Below are 17489 nucleotides of genomic sequence, written 5' to 3'. Positions count from 1 at the left end.
CACGACTCAATTTACCGAATCCTCGTTGTAGATCGCCTTCGCCGGTCCTCGATCGATCGAACTCCTTCAACCGATCACGCTGCAAGCCCTCGCAGCAAACACGTCTCGAATCCACGAAGCACCCACCGAATCTACGGCCTTCACGCAAAGTCCACGCGCCAACGCTCCATCCGTAGCTCGAAGAATGTTAATACTTTGTGGTGATTTAAAAACTTAGAAAGCACATATGATATGAGGAGAAACCCTAATTAGAACATCACCGATTTGATCCTTAAAGAACCATTGAAATCAAACATCAAAGAACCGAATCGGTGATCAAAGAAAAACTTGATTTGTAAAACATAGATCAAAAGCTTCGAATCAAGCCGTTAGGATTTCTAAAAAGTTTTCTCTCTAAGCTTGCGTCATATGGGGCTCCTCATATCATATTTATAGGTTTAGAAGACTTCTAGATAGACTAGAATTTCAAAAACACAATTTTAAAAACTGACGACGGTCTTAGGGTCCGGTCCTTCCGAAGAGACCGGTCCTTGGGGGACCGGTCCTCAAAGCCAGGGACCGGTCCCTCGTTGCATGGTTGAAAACACAAGCCACAGGAACCGGTCCTTCAAGTCGGAGACCGGTCTGTCTCTGCGTAATGTGGAAATCAAGTTACGGGAACCGGTCCTCAGTTCAGGAACCGGTCCCTCTGATCGTATCAAATGAGACACCTTACGGGAACCGGTCCTTCAAGAACAGAGACCGGTCCCTCGTAGTTTCCACGCAGAGAGAACCTACGGGGTCCGGTCCCCCAGTTCAGGGACCGGTCCCCGAACCCTGAAAAACTTAGTTTTTGATTAGAATTGATTTTAAAACCATCCTAAGTCTTCCAAATATGTTTATAAATCAATATTGCACCACAAATTATTCTTATCCATACCTGGGGTTCCGAGCATCACCGAACGAGTCTTTTGATCTTGAATTACTTGAATCATCTCTTCAATCTCCATCTTCACTTTTTTAAGACTCCATTCGACTTCACGAACTTCGCCAACTTAGAAATATCCTTAACACGACACAATCTTATACAAAAGAAAGGATCTGGGTTTACCATTAATCCGAATGGCACCCGACAATGCGAAACAGTGTAACGCCTTAACTTCCTAGGGGTTAACCATCCTAGGACTACTCTCGTCCTAGCATGCTTAACTCTCTTAACCTTTTGGGCCTACCCACTACCCAAAATGCTTAAGTTGGATTAAGAGTTTCAGCCCTATTATATCTTATATATAGGAATATCTAGGGTCTTACAAACAGTCTAAACATTACTATAAAATCCACTTGGTATCTCAATATGAGCCTAATCTCTACCTATACTAATGTATAAGTATCCGCGACGCAGTAAAATCTACAATACAATAGTAAAAAAAAGCTTCTGTAGCTAAATCTGATCGAATAAATGACAAGTTCAATGTGTACGTTTTCTCCTAAGTTGATTTTCAATTCAGCATGTAGTAATCATCTAAAATATCTAAATCATACTCCAAAATCAGATTTCATACATTAACATGCAAGTCTACAATTTAAGCCACTAAACATGATGATTGATACAAAATAATGCATGCTGAAATCTCTACAACTTTGAAAAAATTTCACAAATTTCGGTAGACATTAACCAATCTGAAGAGCTAATCCAACCATAGAAAGGAATACCGTGATCAACAAGCCCAACTTAAGTCCTTCACACAATAGCCTCACTGTTGGATCCCGAAACAACAAGTTCTGGCTGAGCACAAATCAGTAACATCACCAACCAAAATGGCATTATTTCAAACAGGCTCAACAGAGCAAAATCTAGAATTAAAGTGCTAAAATTACTCAAACTCACCTCCTAGTAATAGGACCAATCACCCAGGTGTGTTGCCTCACCAGTTCTCAACTAAAATAGCAACCAAAAGTCCTTCAAGACAATTCGGATCCAGAAAAGAATGCCCAAATCAGCATTCAAAAAATTAGCACTCAGCACTTCAACTCACTTCAAGCTAGAATATAAGAATTCTAATTTGTAAATTCCATGGAAAGGAGTCTAAAACCTCCAAATATAAGAGAATAACCAATCCAAATCCAGCAATCAACTCACTATAAAAATCTGGATCCAAAATTTCATTAAAATCAAGCGAAGTCTCCCAAAACTGCTCTATTACACAAAAATTTAAAATTCTGAATTAAACTGACCTTCCAAATTTGAAATTCCTAGTGAAAGAACACCTAAAATACCCAAGAAAGGTGTAGGAACTGATTCAACTTCGAAAATCTGGTTGAAATGGGATTCGAATCCATGAACTCTAATAAAATTCCAAAATCAGCTCAAAATCTCCAAGTCAAGCTAAATTCAGCAATTTAATATCACTAATTAACCTATAATTAATTACTATAGGATTGTTCCAAACACATTCCTTCAAGTCTACATTCCACCAAAGAATTACCCACAGCAATCGGAAGCATCAAAAAATCACAATTCCATTCTTTGTTGAAGTTGTTGCTGGATTTTCCTGCTGTGAAGCCTACTCACAGGGAACAATAGATGGATTTGAGCTAAATTGGAGGTGATTTAGATGAGGAATTCAAGCTTGATGTGAAAGATGAAGTAAAAGAGCTCTCAGGAGTTATCCACAGCCTTTTATAGAAGCAATATAAGCAATAGATGGGTAGAATAAGCCACAAGAAAAACAGAAGCTAACCTATTTCAGCACTGAAAATGCAGATTCGGGCACCCTAAACCCATAATTCGGGTGCCGCAAACAGCTTACCACTACATCCAGCAAAAGGACTCACCCGTGTGGCGGTCCGATGTGCCTAACCTCCATTTGCAACTCAAACCTACCACATGCCACGTGTCAAAACAATCGATATTCACGAGGAAGAATTTGAGCGCATATTTTGGGCACTCTAAACTGGGTCTGTAATGACTTTAGCAACATATACCAAATAGCACTCTGAATCGATGTGTCCTAAGCTTCTGGGCACCCTAAACTGTCAGAACATCAGTTTTTGCTTATTTGAGTGCGTCGAGTCCGTTTTCGCATCTATTTGCGCCAAAACGACTTCGACTATTTCTGACACTCTATAAATGTGTCGACTAGTCATTAATATTGTAGTTATTCCGACAGTTAAGTCCTAGGGACACTACAGTCCACGCGGACAGAGTCTCCCATATACATGCACGGCTTACGAGCACAAAAACGCAACCACAACCAACTTGAACAAGGTAGATGTACATATGGAAGCTACCACAACTTGTAACTATTCAAAACCATAATTAGGATCCCGCTAAACCACTATAATAGGAAAACCCAACACAATAGCTAAACTCAAACCACAATAACCAAATCACAAAACCTCCACATGAAATAAATATAATGAATAAGAATAAATCTAGAACTAACTCGACAGCACGAGCTATCTAGGCGCTTGCTAATCGCATCCTCATACCGTGCCCCAACGCGCACTGTCAGTGACACTTGTAAAAACAGTAAAGTGAGAGACATATAAATATGTTTTCCACTAGGACGAACCAGCTGACGAGGGCAAGTCGCACTCACTGGTAAACAAAGGAGTGCAATAAACGAATAACTGCAAATATGGACAAGTCAATCACAGTAGCATAATGTAAATAGATAAGTGTCATGAACTAGAATACAGAATAATGCTGCTATTATAAACATAAAGCTAGGTACTGAATGCAATGACTATGAATAGCAATAGCAAGTTAACAAGTGAATAACTATCATGAACAACTAACCAAAGGATACCGCTACTGTAAATAAAAGTCATATACAATGCAATAGGAACACCAACTATAGTAGTAAGATGATAAATAACGAAATATCATAAGTCACTAATGAGGAATACCGCTACTGTAATCCAAACAACTACTTGAACACCATGCATAACTCTATCAGAGATACTATGCATCAACTGGACATAAGAATAGTCCAAATTATACCCAATCACCATGACTTGTCATAAAGACCGGCCTAAGCTCGCCCACTAGGTCGTGAAGAACAAAAATCAAGTACCACTCTGGAGGAACATAACCACCTACACCCAATGTCGATAACTCTGTCTAAGAGAGGTGTACACCAAATCTAGGGGTGAAGAACTTAGGGTAGCCATGAAACAACACCTCCCACTGGGCTGGTAACTGAAGAACTCAAGGTTGTGAACCATGTTCTAAGACTACTACAGTGCCGTCACAAGCTATAACCACATGTGTGTACTCAAAGCTCATTCATAGTCAAATTACTGCCCACAGGCGACAAGAAGAGCCAAGAGGAAATCTCGCGTCAACTAGCATGCTACACGACGAGGATGATGATAATTATAAGGGAGCAAAGGAGTAGCATGTTGGGGTCTCAATCATGAACACAGTGAGTCTACCAACTTCTATAGTCAATCTCGTAAAAAGAGTGCCAACTTACAAAATAAAATCACACATAGTAGGATAGCAGACCGATGGGGGTCCAATTGCACAAGGGATAAATCAATGAACCCACATAATCAATACTCAACAAGGAATACACACCGACCAATTAGGTCCTATCATGGATAGGTGGATAATACACCAGATCACCACCTACTCTACATATCAAACAACAACTATAAAGAAAAATTAATCAAGAGACTAAGAATCGACATGATAACCAACATAACAAGCAACATGCATATAGAGTAAAAGCATATACCAATATGAAGCCACGACATGTTGTCCTACTCAACCACTATATAGAATAGATCAAACATAAGAGGAAGCCGACTAAGATACAATTTTACCGACTTTGGAATGGAGCACTCACCTCACCCAGTATCTGAGTTCTCGACTCGACCGATGTATCTAACCATCACCTATACCTAAGAAGTACCACCAAAAACCACCATCAGTGTCACGCCCCAATCCCCGCCAATTTGGTCGGGTTCAGATCACGTCAATAGACGCCGAGCGGACAGAGCCTCCCCTGTCCACCCAAGGCTCTAACAACAAGTATAATAAAGCAATTAAACAATGAGAATTGCAATTATACAAAGCTTGCACGAGGGCAAGCAACAACGAAAGCGAAAGCTCTAAGCTATAACATATTACATACATAGTACTTGATTGCTTTTGCACCAAATAAAAGTAAACCAATACTAATTCATTGTTTTCCATTCCTTCATCATTTCATTACAATTTTAGCCATTCACTACATAATTATTTTTTCAACTTTACAACTCTAAATCAACAAAATGAAAGTTGATACATGTATACCAAAAAGAGAAATGACTACAAAATGAATGATGTCCCGGCGGCCACTAACTATAGCGCTAAACCCTTGCCTCGGTCCTCCGCCACCCCGCTCACGCTCGGACCTGTAGGGTTAGTGGTAATGAGAACTAGAACGAAATTCCCAGTGGGTTCGACAACCGACCTCGCCGACTTACCCACTAGGTCTATCCAGGCATAAGTATATCAAGGAAATGGAAACAGTAACCATAACAACTAGTGCATCTAATACTATGCCTGCAGAAAGAAGGTCAGTGGATATATGTAATCAACAATATTTAATATGCATGCATGCATGTTCTCTTCTTTACCTTGTCTTTCTTTACCCAATCTTACCGGTTAACTTTGTTAACTCCAATAACTCACAATTCCATTTCCCATCTACCGGGGGAGGCTTTAAGCACAACCACCAGAGGGATCGTCGACGGGGTACTTCCCCGTTGGTGTCTACACTCCGGAGTACACCGCTTGTGGAGCAGCGACCTCCCTCAAGCCTAAGTTCGCGTGAGCATCGATCCAACCCTCAACTTGAGGATACTTTAGCCACTAGCCTCAATGCCATTGTCATGATAGGTTTCTACCTATTTGTTCATGTCATTTTCTAAGCCATCTTGTCACAATGCCACTCTTGGTTAAACTATGTTTAACAATTATTTTCTCAATGCCAAATCTTGTCTCTATTGTCAATGTCACCCTTGTTTACTATAATCAAGGTCCAAGTCTCATACTCATGCATCTCTAGGGTTCCAGCATACATGCCCATTATGGTTTTCGTTTTCTATGTTTATTCAAGATAGAAACATATAAGTAAACAACCAAAACTCTCATGTACAACTACCTTCTCATGCATGGACGATACCGTACATAATGCTCAAATAACAAGGGATATAGACATAGAAGGGAATCCAACGATTTTGAAATGCACCCCTCACCTTGTGAGGTAGTAGAAGACGAACGCGATAATCTCCCGAACATTACGAACGACGATCCGCGTCCTACAACCCAAAATAGTGCCCAAATTAGGTCCTTTGTACATGGACTATACTTAAACATTTTCGTTTCGACGAACGGAGTTGCCCAACACGTTCATTTGACCCCGAATTAGGTTTCGACGAGGTCAATTTGCCTCGAAAAATTCTAGGGCAAAAGCCCCAAATTTGAGCCCTAACAATGCCCTAATGTGATAGCTCCTAAATGGATCTCAACCCTAAGTAAATAATAGCTTGGAATCATCTAAGAAGCATTCTACTAAGGTTTCTAGGCCTTTGGAACCATCCCTAGGGCATCTACCATGAGCCCTAGTGATCCACCATGAGAGCTCTACAAGAAAACCATGGATTTCATGGTTTCTTAGCTCTACAAGGTTTCCAAAGCTTGAAACAAACTCAAGATCCCAAAACTTAGGGTTAAAATCCAAACCCTAGAGTTCTACACGCTAGAACTTACCTTGGCCCAAGTTCTAGCAAGCTCCTTCTTGTTGGAGAGCTTCTAGATCCACCAAATCCTTTGAAACCACCTTCTCCTAGCTTCTTCTCCTTCTCTTCCAAGCCCTAGCCTAAGCTTTTAGAGAGAGAAAGAGGGAAATATGAGAGAGGGGAGTGGGAATGGCTATGGAAGAGAGGGAAAGAGGGGATGGGTACATAACATGTTGCAACAATAGCAACAAGACCCCTCAACTCCCAATATTTGCATCAGCCCTTACTGGGCAAAACTCATAGTGGGAGACCGGTCTCCCCGACCAGGGACCGGTTCCCAAAAGGCTGATTTCCAGTACTTAGCCGATTTTTGGGTTTCCTGGCTGGCTGCGCAATGAGGGACCGGTCTCTCCCTCAGGGACCGGTTTCTCAGGGATCGGTCTCACTGCCAGGAACTGGTTGCCTCAGGATTCCTGGCAGGCTACACGTACAGGGACCGGTCTCTCCTTCAGGGACCGGTCCCTGAGAGCACAAAATCTAGAACTTAGCCAGATTTTGAAATTTCACTCTCTCGGGTCCCTTAACACCTTATATAGGCTCCAATACACTTAGAGCCTATACAAACCCGTTCCACTCCGCGTTCCGCTCATTTCGACGGAACTCGGCACGATTTACGAGGGACAATATGTTACAATCAGTATCCTACATGTTATTTCTATCACCCGACACGTTCAACCCACACCCACGTATACCACGACGCGACCGGAACCTCAGTTCCACAAACTAGCTTATGGAACTAGGCCCAAAAACTAGCCAACTCAATAGGGAGTCACAACAACATGTCCACAATTCCAAGATACACATCTTTAGGTGCTTAGACGCCCACACATCAAGTGGTCGGCAAACTGGACAACAATTGTGGAACAACATCATGGTGGGAATGAAAAGCGCAGATCCGAAAGTGTCGAATCACACACGAACTATATAATCAACCCCAAGACACTCTCAACACCACAACATCACCAATTGGTGACATAAAGTCACCCACAACATGCAATGGCATAATCAGAATATCGAACACATTTATCAATTCCGCCGAAATTCGCATAAACTCACTGAGATGCCACTTCAGCTCATGTAGTGTACTGGGTCACACCAAACACCTCCAAATCACATCTGCTATTCCCAAACACCACATTTTAAGTTTTAGGACAGCTACACTCAAAGTACGCGACACGAGGTTCTAAATTTCCAAAAGTAACTCAAACCGAATTTTCGAAATACCTATTTCGGTACCGGGACCACCCACAATGCACTCACTGTCACGAGGGATGCAAAACACGAGGCTAGACCAACCAACAAGCTTAACAACAAATTTGGACAATAGCAATATCGATTTCGTGATAACAAAATCGAAAACCGCATTATCGATTTGATTTCGGCCCGATTTGGGTTGTTTCGCATCAAATCGACTGCAGGAGGTTTTGGGACCTCCAACAACAAGCCCAAGCATCAAACCATACTAAACATCGCTGTCCAACACTGCCCACCGTGCAAAAAGCATCGAAACGCTGAATTCATAATGCAATCACATGAATATTAACTAAAGCAACATAAAGGAAAATTTGAGCAACTTACCGAACTTCCATAATCCGGAAATGAAACAGAAGTGCACGAGGATGGATGACGTGCCTCTGGCTACCGTGAACAAGCACCAGAGTCACCCAACGGTCACTGACCGTCGGAGAGCAAGAATAGGCCATGTGGAGCCAATATCGGGTACAACAGGTTCATGATTCCACCGATCATCCGATTCGCACCAGCAACATGAGCACAGCGTAGAGGGATTCCTCACTATCATCGTACTCCCAAGAACTCTAATTTTCGACCATCGGATTAACCAAAAAAGCCAAAGTAAGAAATAATCATTTATTAAACACCGGGTGGGAACTTTTGAAAACGGCAATTCGAGGCACCATTACCTGAAACTTGGGGAAGCATGGATGCAACGTATCGAAACCTCGATAGCGATTATCGAACTTTAGCCAAATTGGTTAAAGTACCGAGAGAAATGGATGAACAAAGTCCGGTTGACATTCCAATAATATTGGAAGAGTCAAAGTCGAGTGCCGAGAGTGTTAAGCAAGTTTTAACATTCCTCGGCGTGATTTAAAAGTGAACAATGCGAAAGAAATAGTTGGGCAAGTTGCATTTAGCATTCCAACAATGTTGGAAGGGGAAAAAATGAGTTTAAGAGGTGTTAAAAAGGTTTTAGCATTGATCGGCGCAAAATAGAATCGAAAACGGTGCAAAACCAGCATTCTGGGCAAAGTGTACCGGTACAACCATCGAGTTGTCACCGGTACAGCTCTACAGACCGAGAAGAGTTTGCTCTCGGGTTTGAGTTTTCGCAGAAATGTACCGGTACACCCGTAGTGTGTACCGGTACACTTTGGTAAAATTCGAGGAATTTGCTTTCGGGTTTGGCTCTGCGTAATCGTGTTACCGGTGACAGAGTCCCGTGTATTGGTACACTTTGGTCTGGCAGCAAGGAATTGATCTGTTGCAAATACAAATATTTGGAGGGCCTAGTTGTAATTGTTGCACACTATAATAAACCCAACACTCCTCTCCTTCACAGCAAACACCCCTCCACTCTCTCCCTTTCATTTCTCTCTTTCTCTCTCTAGAGATCTTGCCGTAGAGCTTGGATGAGAAGGAAAAGCAGGCTTGGAGGAGATTTTTGAAGGTTTTGAAGGTGTAGAAGCTCTCCATCAAGGTGGACATGGGGATAGCTTTTGGCTAAGGTGAGTTTTAGTACAAAAGCTCATATAGGGTTTGAATTTCCACTATGAAACTTAAGGTTTTGGGGCTTCTCTCATGTTTAGAAGTATTGTGAGCCTTGAACACCATGAAAACCATGGTTTTCTCAAGGTGCTCCTATGGTGAACAGATAAGGTTTAAAGTAGATGCCCTAGGAATGGTCCAAATAGCTTGGAAATAGTATTAGAGAGCTTCCTAGGTGATTCTAAGCTAGTATTTGCTTAGAAATGAGATCAATCTAGGAGAAATTCCATTATGGCATTATTAGGGCATGAATTTTGGGGCTTTTGTCTCCGATTATTGTCTGCCACCACGAATGACGCACCTCGCACGGGGAATTTTTATCTTTTGATTCTCCCGTGGGGTAGTATTCATGATGTAGATTAAAGTATGTGTATGTATGGTTATCAGGTATTGCGGATCCATGGCTTCCAATAAACGCAAGCGTCTATTGTTAATTACCCCTATAGAATATTAGGGCACCTTCGATTAAGAGACCTCTGAAATGCTGAAGATAAACTGGAATTGGACAAAAGGAAATTTATAATTTATTGCTCAATTACATGGCTTTAACCAAGGGCATACCCTCAGTGTACATGAATAGAGCGTAAAGAATGTATTTTTCAATTGTATCTTAGTTATATGTTCTAAGATACCCAATATATGGTCAAATTAATTTTGTTGGACTCTATATATTGTGGAGCTCAACACTATTCACCCTAAGATGAAAGATTGGTTAAATTCCATATATATATGCATTGGAATTTAATCAGATTTAATTCAGATTAAACTCTAATTATATGTATTAGAGTTTGATTTGGTTAATTGAACTTTAAATGTATGTAATAAAGTCCAATAGATGATCAGATTTTGTTGAGCTCTATATATTTTGGAGCTCAACTTTGTTTACCATGAGATGAAAGAGTGATTAAATCCCGTATGTATACATTGGAATTTAATCGAACTTGATTAAACTCTGAACTTTAAATATATGCAATAAAGTCCAATAGAGTTTGATTTGAGCTTTCATCCTAAATATATGTGTTAGGATTAGTCCCAAATATCTTGAATTAGACTCTAATTTTATATTTTAGAGTCTGATACAATTAGGCTCTAAGTTTATGTATTAGAGCTTAGTCACATTTGATTTTGGTTCATCTCAAGGTGAAATATTAACTAAATCCTAATTATATGTATTAGGATTAGTCATATTTGATTTAAATTAAACTCCAAGTGTATGTATTGGAATCCAACAAATTAATTTGATCAGATGGTTTGATCAATTCTAAATATAGGTTTAGAATTTGATCAAGTTTGAACATGATTGTGATTTGACTCTAGTTTTATATGCTAGAGAATCAAATATTTTGGGAATTGGGATGTTCATGAAAATTGAATTTGAGTTTAGTTTAACGACATTTCGGTCGATATCGGATTTAGGTTTAGTTTAACGACGTTTCGGTCGATTGATTTGGTGGATTAGTTTAACGACGTTTCGGTCGAAGGTTTGGGTTTGGTTCACAAGGTTTATGGTATTGGGTATATGGGATTATGGTTCATGAACTTAGATATGGTTCATGGGTTTATGGTTCATGGACTTATGGTTTATGGGTTTGGTTCATGGGCTTATGGTTCATGAACTTGTGGTATGGTTCATGGGTTTATGAACTTGTGGTTCATGGGCTTATGGTTCATGAACTTGATTCATAGTTTGTGGATTTGGTGTATGGTATGGTCCACAGGATTTGGTATATGGTTTGGTCCATGGTTTTAGTTCAAAGTTCATGGACTTGGTTAAGGTTATGGGCTTGGATATGGGTTAAATGTGTATGGGTTTATGGGTAAATGTATATGGGTTTATGTATATGGGTTTATGGGTTAATGGTTTTAATGAGTTTTGGATAATGGGCTTAGATAGTAGGCCTAAATGGGTTTTGGACCGGGGCCATTTGTAAATGGGCTCTGGGCTTTGGACTAGGCCTAGATTTAATTGGATTGGGTTATAGTATATGGGTTTAGAATTGGGCTAAGGTTTAATTGGATTGGGTTATAGGTTTGGGTTTTGTAGATTGGCTATTGGGTTTGATTTGAGCTGAAATCGAGCCCGTAAAGCTATATGTAAATAGGCTATATGATATGGATTCTGGTGGGCTAAATTCAGGCCCATGAACCCGATTTATTTCATTTTGGATATGGATTCGGGCTCAATACGGGCTCATTTCATTTTGTATTCGGGCTCAAAATGGGCCAAATCATTTTGAAGTGGATATGGATTTAATATGGGATTTAGATTTGGGCTCAATATGGGCTCAATTGGATTTAAAATGAGCTCAATTTGTATGTGAATTTTAGGTTTATTTGGGTTTAGGATTTGGGATTGGTTTGATTATGGATTTGGGCCTTGGACTTTGGATTGGGTTTTGATATGGGTTTGGGCCTTGGACTTGGGATTGGGTTTTGATATGGGTTTGGGCCTTGGACTTTGGATTGGGTTTTGATATGGGTTTGGGCCTTGGACTTTGGATTGGGTTTTGATATGGGTTTGGGCCTTGGACTTTGGATTGGGTTTTGATATGGGTTTTAGGATTTGAATTCGGATTTGGTATTGGATTTGATTTGGATTTGGATTCGAGTCGGGTTTGGATTCGAATTTGGATTCGAATTCGAATTTGATTCGTATAATTTTGTCGAGTTTGAATTTGAGTCTATATGAAATCAAAATATTTCGGTATCTGATTCAAAATCAAGTTCATCCAAGTTTGTCAATTCCTCAATCGTATACGATATCCAACCAATTTGATCTAATTCGATCAAATTGAACAGTTCCATTATTTTCGAACACTATCAAATCAAAAGAATATTAATAAAAAATCTAATTAATTTTCTTTTATTTCTCCACTGAAAGAGAATTAAGAGAATATTTTTTCTCTGTCTCTTAAAAAATAAGATGCATCATTCATCATCATCATTTTTTTACATCTTGGGGACAACTAAGGTGGGAAGATCCCTCCTTTGCCTCCCTCTTTTTTTTTACAAAGCTCCCTCTCTCTTTCATAATCATGATTAGAGAAGTACTATCTTTCTCTCTCTCTCTCAAATATATATTTTTTGAAGAGCACCGCTCTTTCATTTTTTATAAAGAGAAGAGCACCGCTCTCTCTCTTTATTCGCCGCCGAGCACTTGGCGGGCGGATCTAACTTCATTTGAGAGGAGAGCACCGCTCTCTCTCTCTCAGGTTCGCCGTCGAGCGGTTGGTGGGCGGACTCCGGGTACATCGAGCACTTGGCGGGCGGAACCGGGCGGAACCCGTTTGAGAGGAGAGCACCGCTCTCTCTCTCAGGTTCGCCGTCGAGCAGCTGGCGGGCTTTGTTGATGACGGAGCTCCGGTTTCATTCAGGAATTTCGTCGAACAGTTGGTAGGCATGGTTCGTCGGTGCGAACTCCGTCAAAGCGACATCCTGGACATTTCATCAAACAAGTGGTGGACGTGTCCCGTCGGCGTCCACTCTGCCAGAACCATGTCCTAATCAGCTTTGTAGGTGGCGAGGGTGTTCTCGGTGGCCTCCTTCTACTCGGCCCCGGTCTTGAACTCGACGTCGATTCAAATGGTATCATCTTCGTCATGGAGGATCAAGGATCCGTTGGCGGTGCACGAGATGCANCGTCTCAACTTTCTTTTGCGTAAAGAAAGTTGAAACGAAGGTAGTTAAACAAAGCAAGAAGTTCGTTGCAGTAAAGTGAATAATTAAGTCTTTAAAATAAGACAAGTTTCCGCATTCTTCATTTTGTAAGAAGTAGAAAAGGACCCAGTCTTGGTTCTAAGGACATCTCTTTTGTTAGTAAGTATCCTATTCCATAACCACAAATCTTTAGTTTAATCGAAGGTGAAGTTCCGGAAACTTCTAGAAACGATAGATGATCATTTACTGATATAAAAATTGATCTCTTGGATTTTTAAGGAGTTGATCAAATAGTACGAATGAGACGGTGAAGTAGAATTTAGGTTAAGTATATTGAATCAACCCCCTTTAACGTGATAGACCAATGACTTGACCACCACTTTAAAACAAATATAATAATCTGAAACTAGACAACGTTAACTCAGTAACCTGAGGTTTAAAGTAAATTAAACCAGTGAGGTAGTTTGAGTCCAATTACCCAATTATAGAGATCACACCTAACACCTTATTCCATCAATTATAGATGTTTGCTGTTCATACATCTATAGATTTTTTTTTTCTTAAAGAGGCTTTGGACATAGATAGGACACTTACACAAAAGTGTCCCAAAAAATAATAATAAATTAAATTGATCAGAGTAACAAATTAAAAAAAAGAACAAAATTAAATTGTTCTTTTCTTTAATCAATTAAGATTAAAGAAAAGAATAAAGTGAAGAATAAAGAAAAAAATGAGAAATAAAAAGAGGCTTAATAATTGGATTGTGACAACCACCGAAAGGAGAAAGGAATAACACCTCAATGAAATTCTTAAAAGCAAAAAGTTCAAGCTTGTGACAGAAACTACTAATTAGGAATCCAAAGGTCAATTGCATTCAAATGTCATACAACCAGTTTAGTAATACCATGCTAATGGTTGTTCCTATTGCCCAGATATTACTTATCCAAATTAAATGATGATAACTGACCCTCTAATTCAATGTACATGTCAAAGTGATCATAGTCATCGGTATCTAACCACGGCTTTATTAATTAAAGCGAGCGTAATTACTAAATCATTGGATTCTAAAAAAGATTGCAAGGATCCTGAAATGTTACTAAGACATGCTTAATGCGTCTACGTTAAGTCGTAATCAACATTATTGTTAATAGCGATTAATACCAACATAATAATCTAATAATGAAGGAATTATATATTAATCTGATCTCTTATTGTTGATCTCCATAGGGCCTAATTTCTTAAATAGATATTAGAATTAACACATGCAATTTTGGGGGTCTTATAATATGTCTAGATAGAGAGCTCATTCTACTATGATCTCTTATTTTCCAGATAACATGCTTTGCTATTTGACAAGATTCAAATAAATTATAGAGAGGCTTAACTTCAGTTTTATCATATCAAGAAGCCATTAATGTACTTACCAAATGAGATGCATGAATAACAAATGATAGGCGGGACAGAAAACAGATCAACTAGAAAATATGGCAAGTGCTTAGAATATTATGTGTACTCACTATTAAGTGATTAATTAATTAAGATACAAGAATCCACCCATCTTTCGTGCATAAACTCAAAAGAGAACCCTCACAATCATAGCCTAGGAAAAGCTCTAATCAAGATGGGAAAAGCCATCTCAAATCCCATTAGCAGTGCTCTTAGCTTTCGAGGAAAGCACTTTTACAATGAGAAAAAGGAGGTGCAGGATAGGACTTAAGATCCTTGAAAGAAGGGATTTGCTAAAATAATATGTTAAATGAGTAGTAGTAAGTGGTGACTTGTGAGAGAGGCCAAAGGTAGTGCATGAGATAACTAAGGCCAAAGCATATTCATTATAATTATGTTGTCTTAATGCAAGAGTATTTTACACATTAGGGTGCCTAATGCAATCATGAGTCTTATGGTAGTGCATGAGATAACTAAGGCCACTAACAACATTATGAACTATTAGAAAGGAAAATGCAGATTGTAGAATAATCTGTTGATCAATGGTTCAGTACTTAAATGATTATTAATGATAGCTTGTAAAGTACAACTAGATTTGATAACAGAATACTAAAGTTGGTAGAAATTAGGGATCAGAATCAGAAGGAATTAAATTAGAATTGCTTTCTTAATTAGCATTAGAATAACATCTGAACAAAGTGGGTAACGAAGCTATCAATTAATTTTACTAACGAAGTGCCTATTTAAACTACTCGAGAAAGTAGAAGACAATGGCCTATGAAGAAGGAATCTATCAAATTTTCATCCAAATGCAAGAACAAAATGATATGAATAAGGATCTTAATTTGAAAAATATAATTGCATACCAAATTACGTTCTCTTCCACTGTAAGATTTCAAGAATAAAAACCCTAGATTGAGATCGGGAGCCGATTGTGCACTATCTCCGAGTTCTCGAGCTTCTCCAAAGTTGATGACGAGGAGACGGCCAGAAGAGGAGCCAGCAGAGGAGGAGAGCGGAGGTGATGAGGATGGCGTTGCGGCGATGGAGATGCTAATCGAGCTACTACGCCGAGATGTTGACATGAGATGAGAGGTAGTGGCGAGAGCTCGCCATGGAGATCGCGAGGGAGGTGCGGCGGAGGAGACGACGCGGGGAGGAGGATCTGAGAGGAGCACGGTGGGCTTAATTTCTTTTTCCTTTCTTTTTTTTCTTTTTTTTTTTTCTTCTATGCAGTGGGTTTTTTTTATTTTTTTTTATCCCTTTTTTCTCATTAGGTGTGGTTGGGTTTTTTAAAAAGTTCTGTGGCTTTGGGCTCAAAGGTTGTGATGTGTGATAGGAAGGGCCTTCTTTTGGGCCTAACAAATTTTTGATGAGAATGAAACACTTTTAAAAAAATATTTTTTTATTTATGGATTGGGCTTTGGTAGATTTTTTTCTTCTTCTCAGGAATTTTGGACATAATGGTACATAATGGGACACTCGGACAAAAGTGTCCCAAAAATGTGTCCCTATAACCCTATTACGTTGTAGTGATATTAATATAAAGAGAAAGAGAGGGTACATGACTCTCTTCTAGGGAGTTTCGTTTTCCGCCAAAAAATAATGAAAAATGAAAACTTTAATTTTTCTCTAAATCTGTAAAAATATTTTTATGGAAAAATTACTTTATGTCGAGCTAAATAAATGAAAAAAATATATTTCATACCAAAAATAACTTTTTGTTTGTTTGTTTAATTTATGCCGAAAATTGTACAACACGGAATTATAAAAGAGTAGAGAAGATATATATACTAGTGGGCTCGGGCCTTATAGATTTAAGCTTTTAGGTTTGAGTGAGTTTTATTAGATATGTTATATACTTGCATGGGTGCATGTTGATCTAAATTTGATCCAAAATTCTCTAACAATATGTATCAGANATACTAGTGGGCTCGGGCCTTATAGATTTAAGCTTTTAGGTTTGAGTGAGTTTTATTAGATATGTTATATACTTGCATGGGTGCATGTTGATCTAAATTTGATCCAAAATTCTCTAACAATATGTATCAGAGATAATAATAGGGGGTGGAAACGAGCTGAGCTCGAGCGAGCTTATCTCAGCTCCAGCTTGGCTTGAAATTAATTTCGAGCGTAAAGTTAGGCTCAAGCTCGGCTTGAAATTAATTTGAGCCAAGCTCTAACGAGCCTACCTGTCAGATCGTTGGCGCTAACCATTAATTCCAAAAACTCGAGCTGTTAGAAATACACAACAAATTCACTTAAAGCGTACAGATACAGCGCCCACGGGTCTCGATTATGACTCGGCTCAACCAGCCTCACGCCACTTCGAACATGACTCGGCCCACCCAACCTCACGCTACTTCGAACATGACTCGGCCTAACATGGCCTTCCGCCACAGGGCAGGATGCTCGCTTATTTAAGCCAACAATCCCGACTCCAGCACCTGCACACATTTGCAGCATGCGGGAATCGAGCCTGTGACCTCTATATCTGTACGCTTTAAGTGAATTGGTTGTGTATTTCTAACAGCTCCGATATCACTTGTCAGATCGTTGGCGTTAACCATTAATCCACGGGTCTCGATTATGACTCGGCCCAACCAGCCTCACGCCACTTCGAACATGACTCGGCCTACCCAGCCTTACGCCACTTCGAACATGACTCGGTCCAATATGGTCTCCTGCCATAGGACAGGATGCTGACCCATTTAAGCCAACACTAACTTCGAGTCGCGCGAGCTCGAGCCCTAAACGAGTCGCTTGAAATTCTTAACATCGTGCAATCTCTAGTTTAATTTTTATAAAATATTATCTAAAATTTG

At 39.6% G+C, this 17489-nt stretch overlaps 1 protein-coding gene across 1 annotated transcript in view; it reads right to left on the bottom strand.

The window, feature by feature from the left end:
• Nucleotides 1-15912, bottom strand: part of LOC109716361 — a 90064-nt gene extending 74152 nt beyond the window's left edge. The window contains exon 1 of the mRNA XM_020241751.1: nt 15531-15912. Coding sequence (XP_020097340.1) covers nt 15531-15749 — 219 coding nt within the window. The 5' untranslated portion in view covers nt 15750-15912. The remainder of the gene's footprint in view (nt 1-15530) is intronic.

This window comes from Ananas comosus, linkage group 10, assembly GCF_001540865.1.
Source record: "Ananas comosus cultivar F153 linkage group 10, ASM154086v1, whole genome shotgun sequence".
NCBI lineage: Eukaryota > Viridiplantae > Streptophyta > Magnoliopsida > Poales > Bromeliaceae > Ananas > Ananas comosus.
This window is presented reverse-complemented; position numbering and strand designations above follow the sequence as displayed.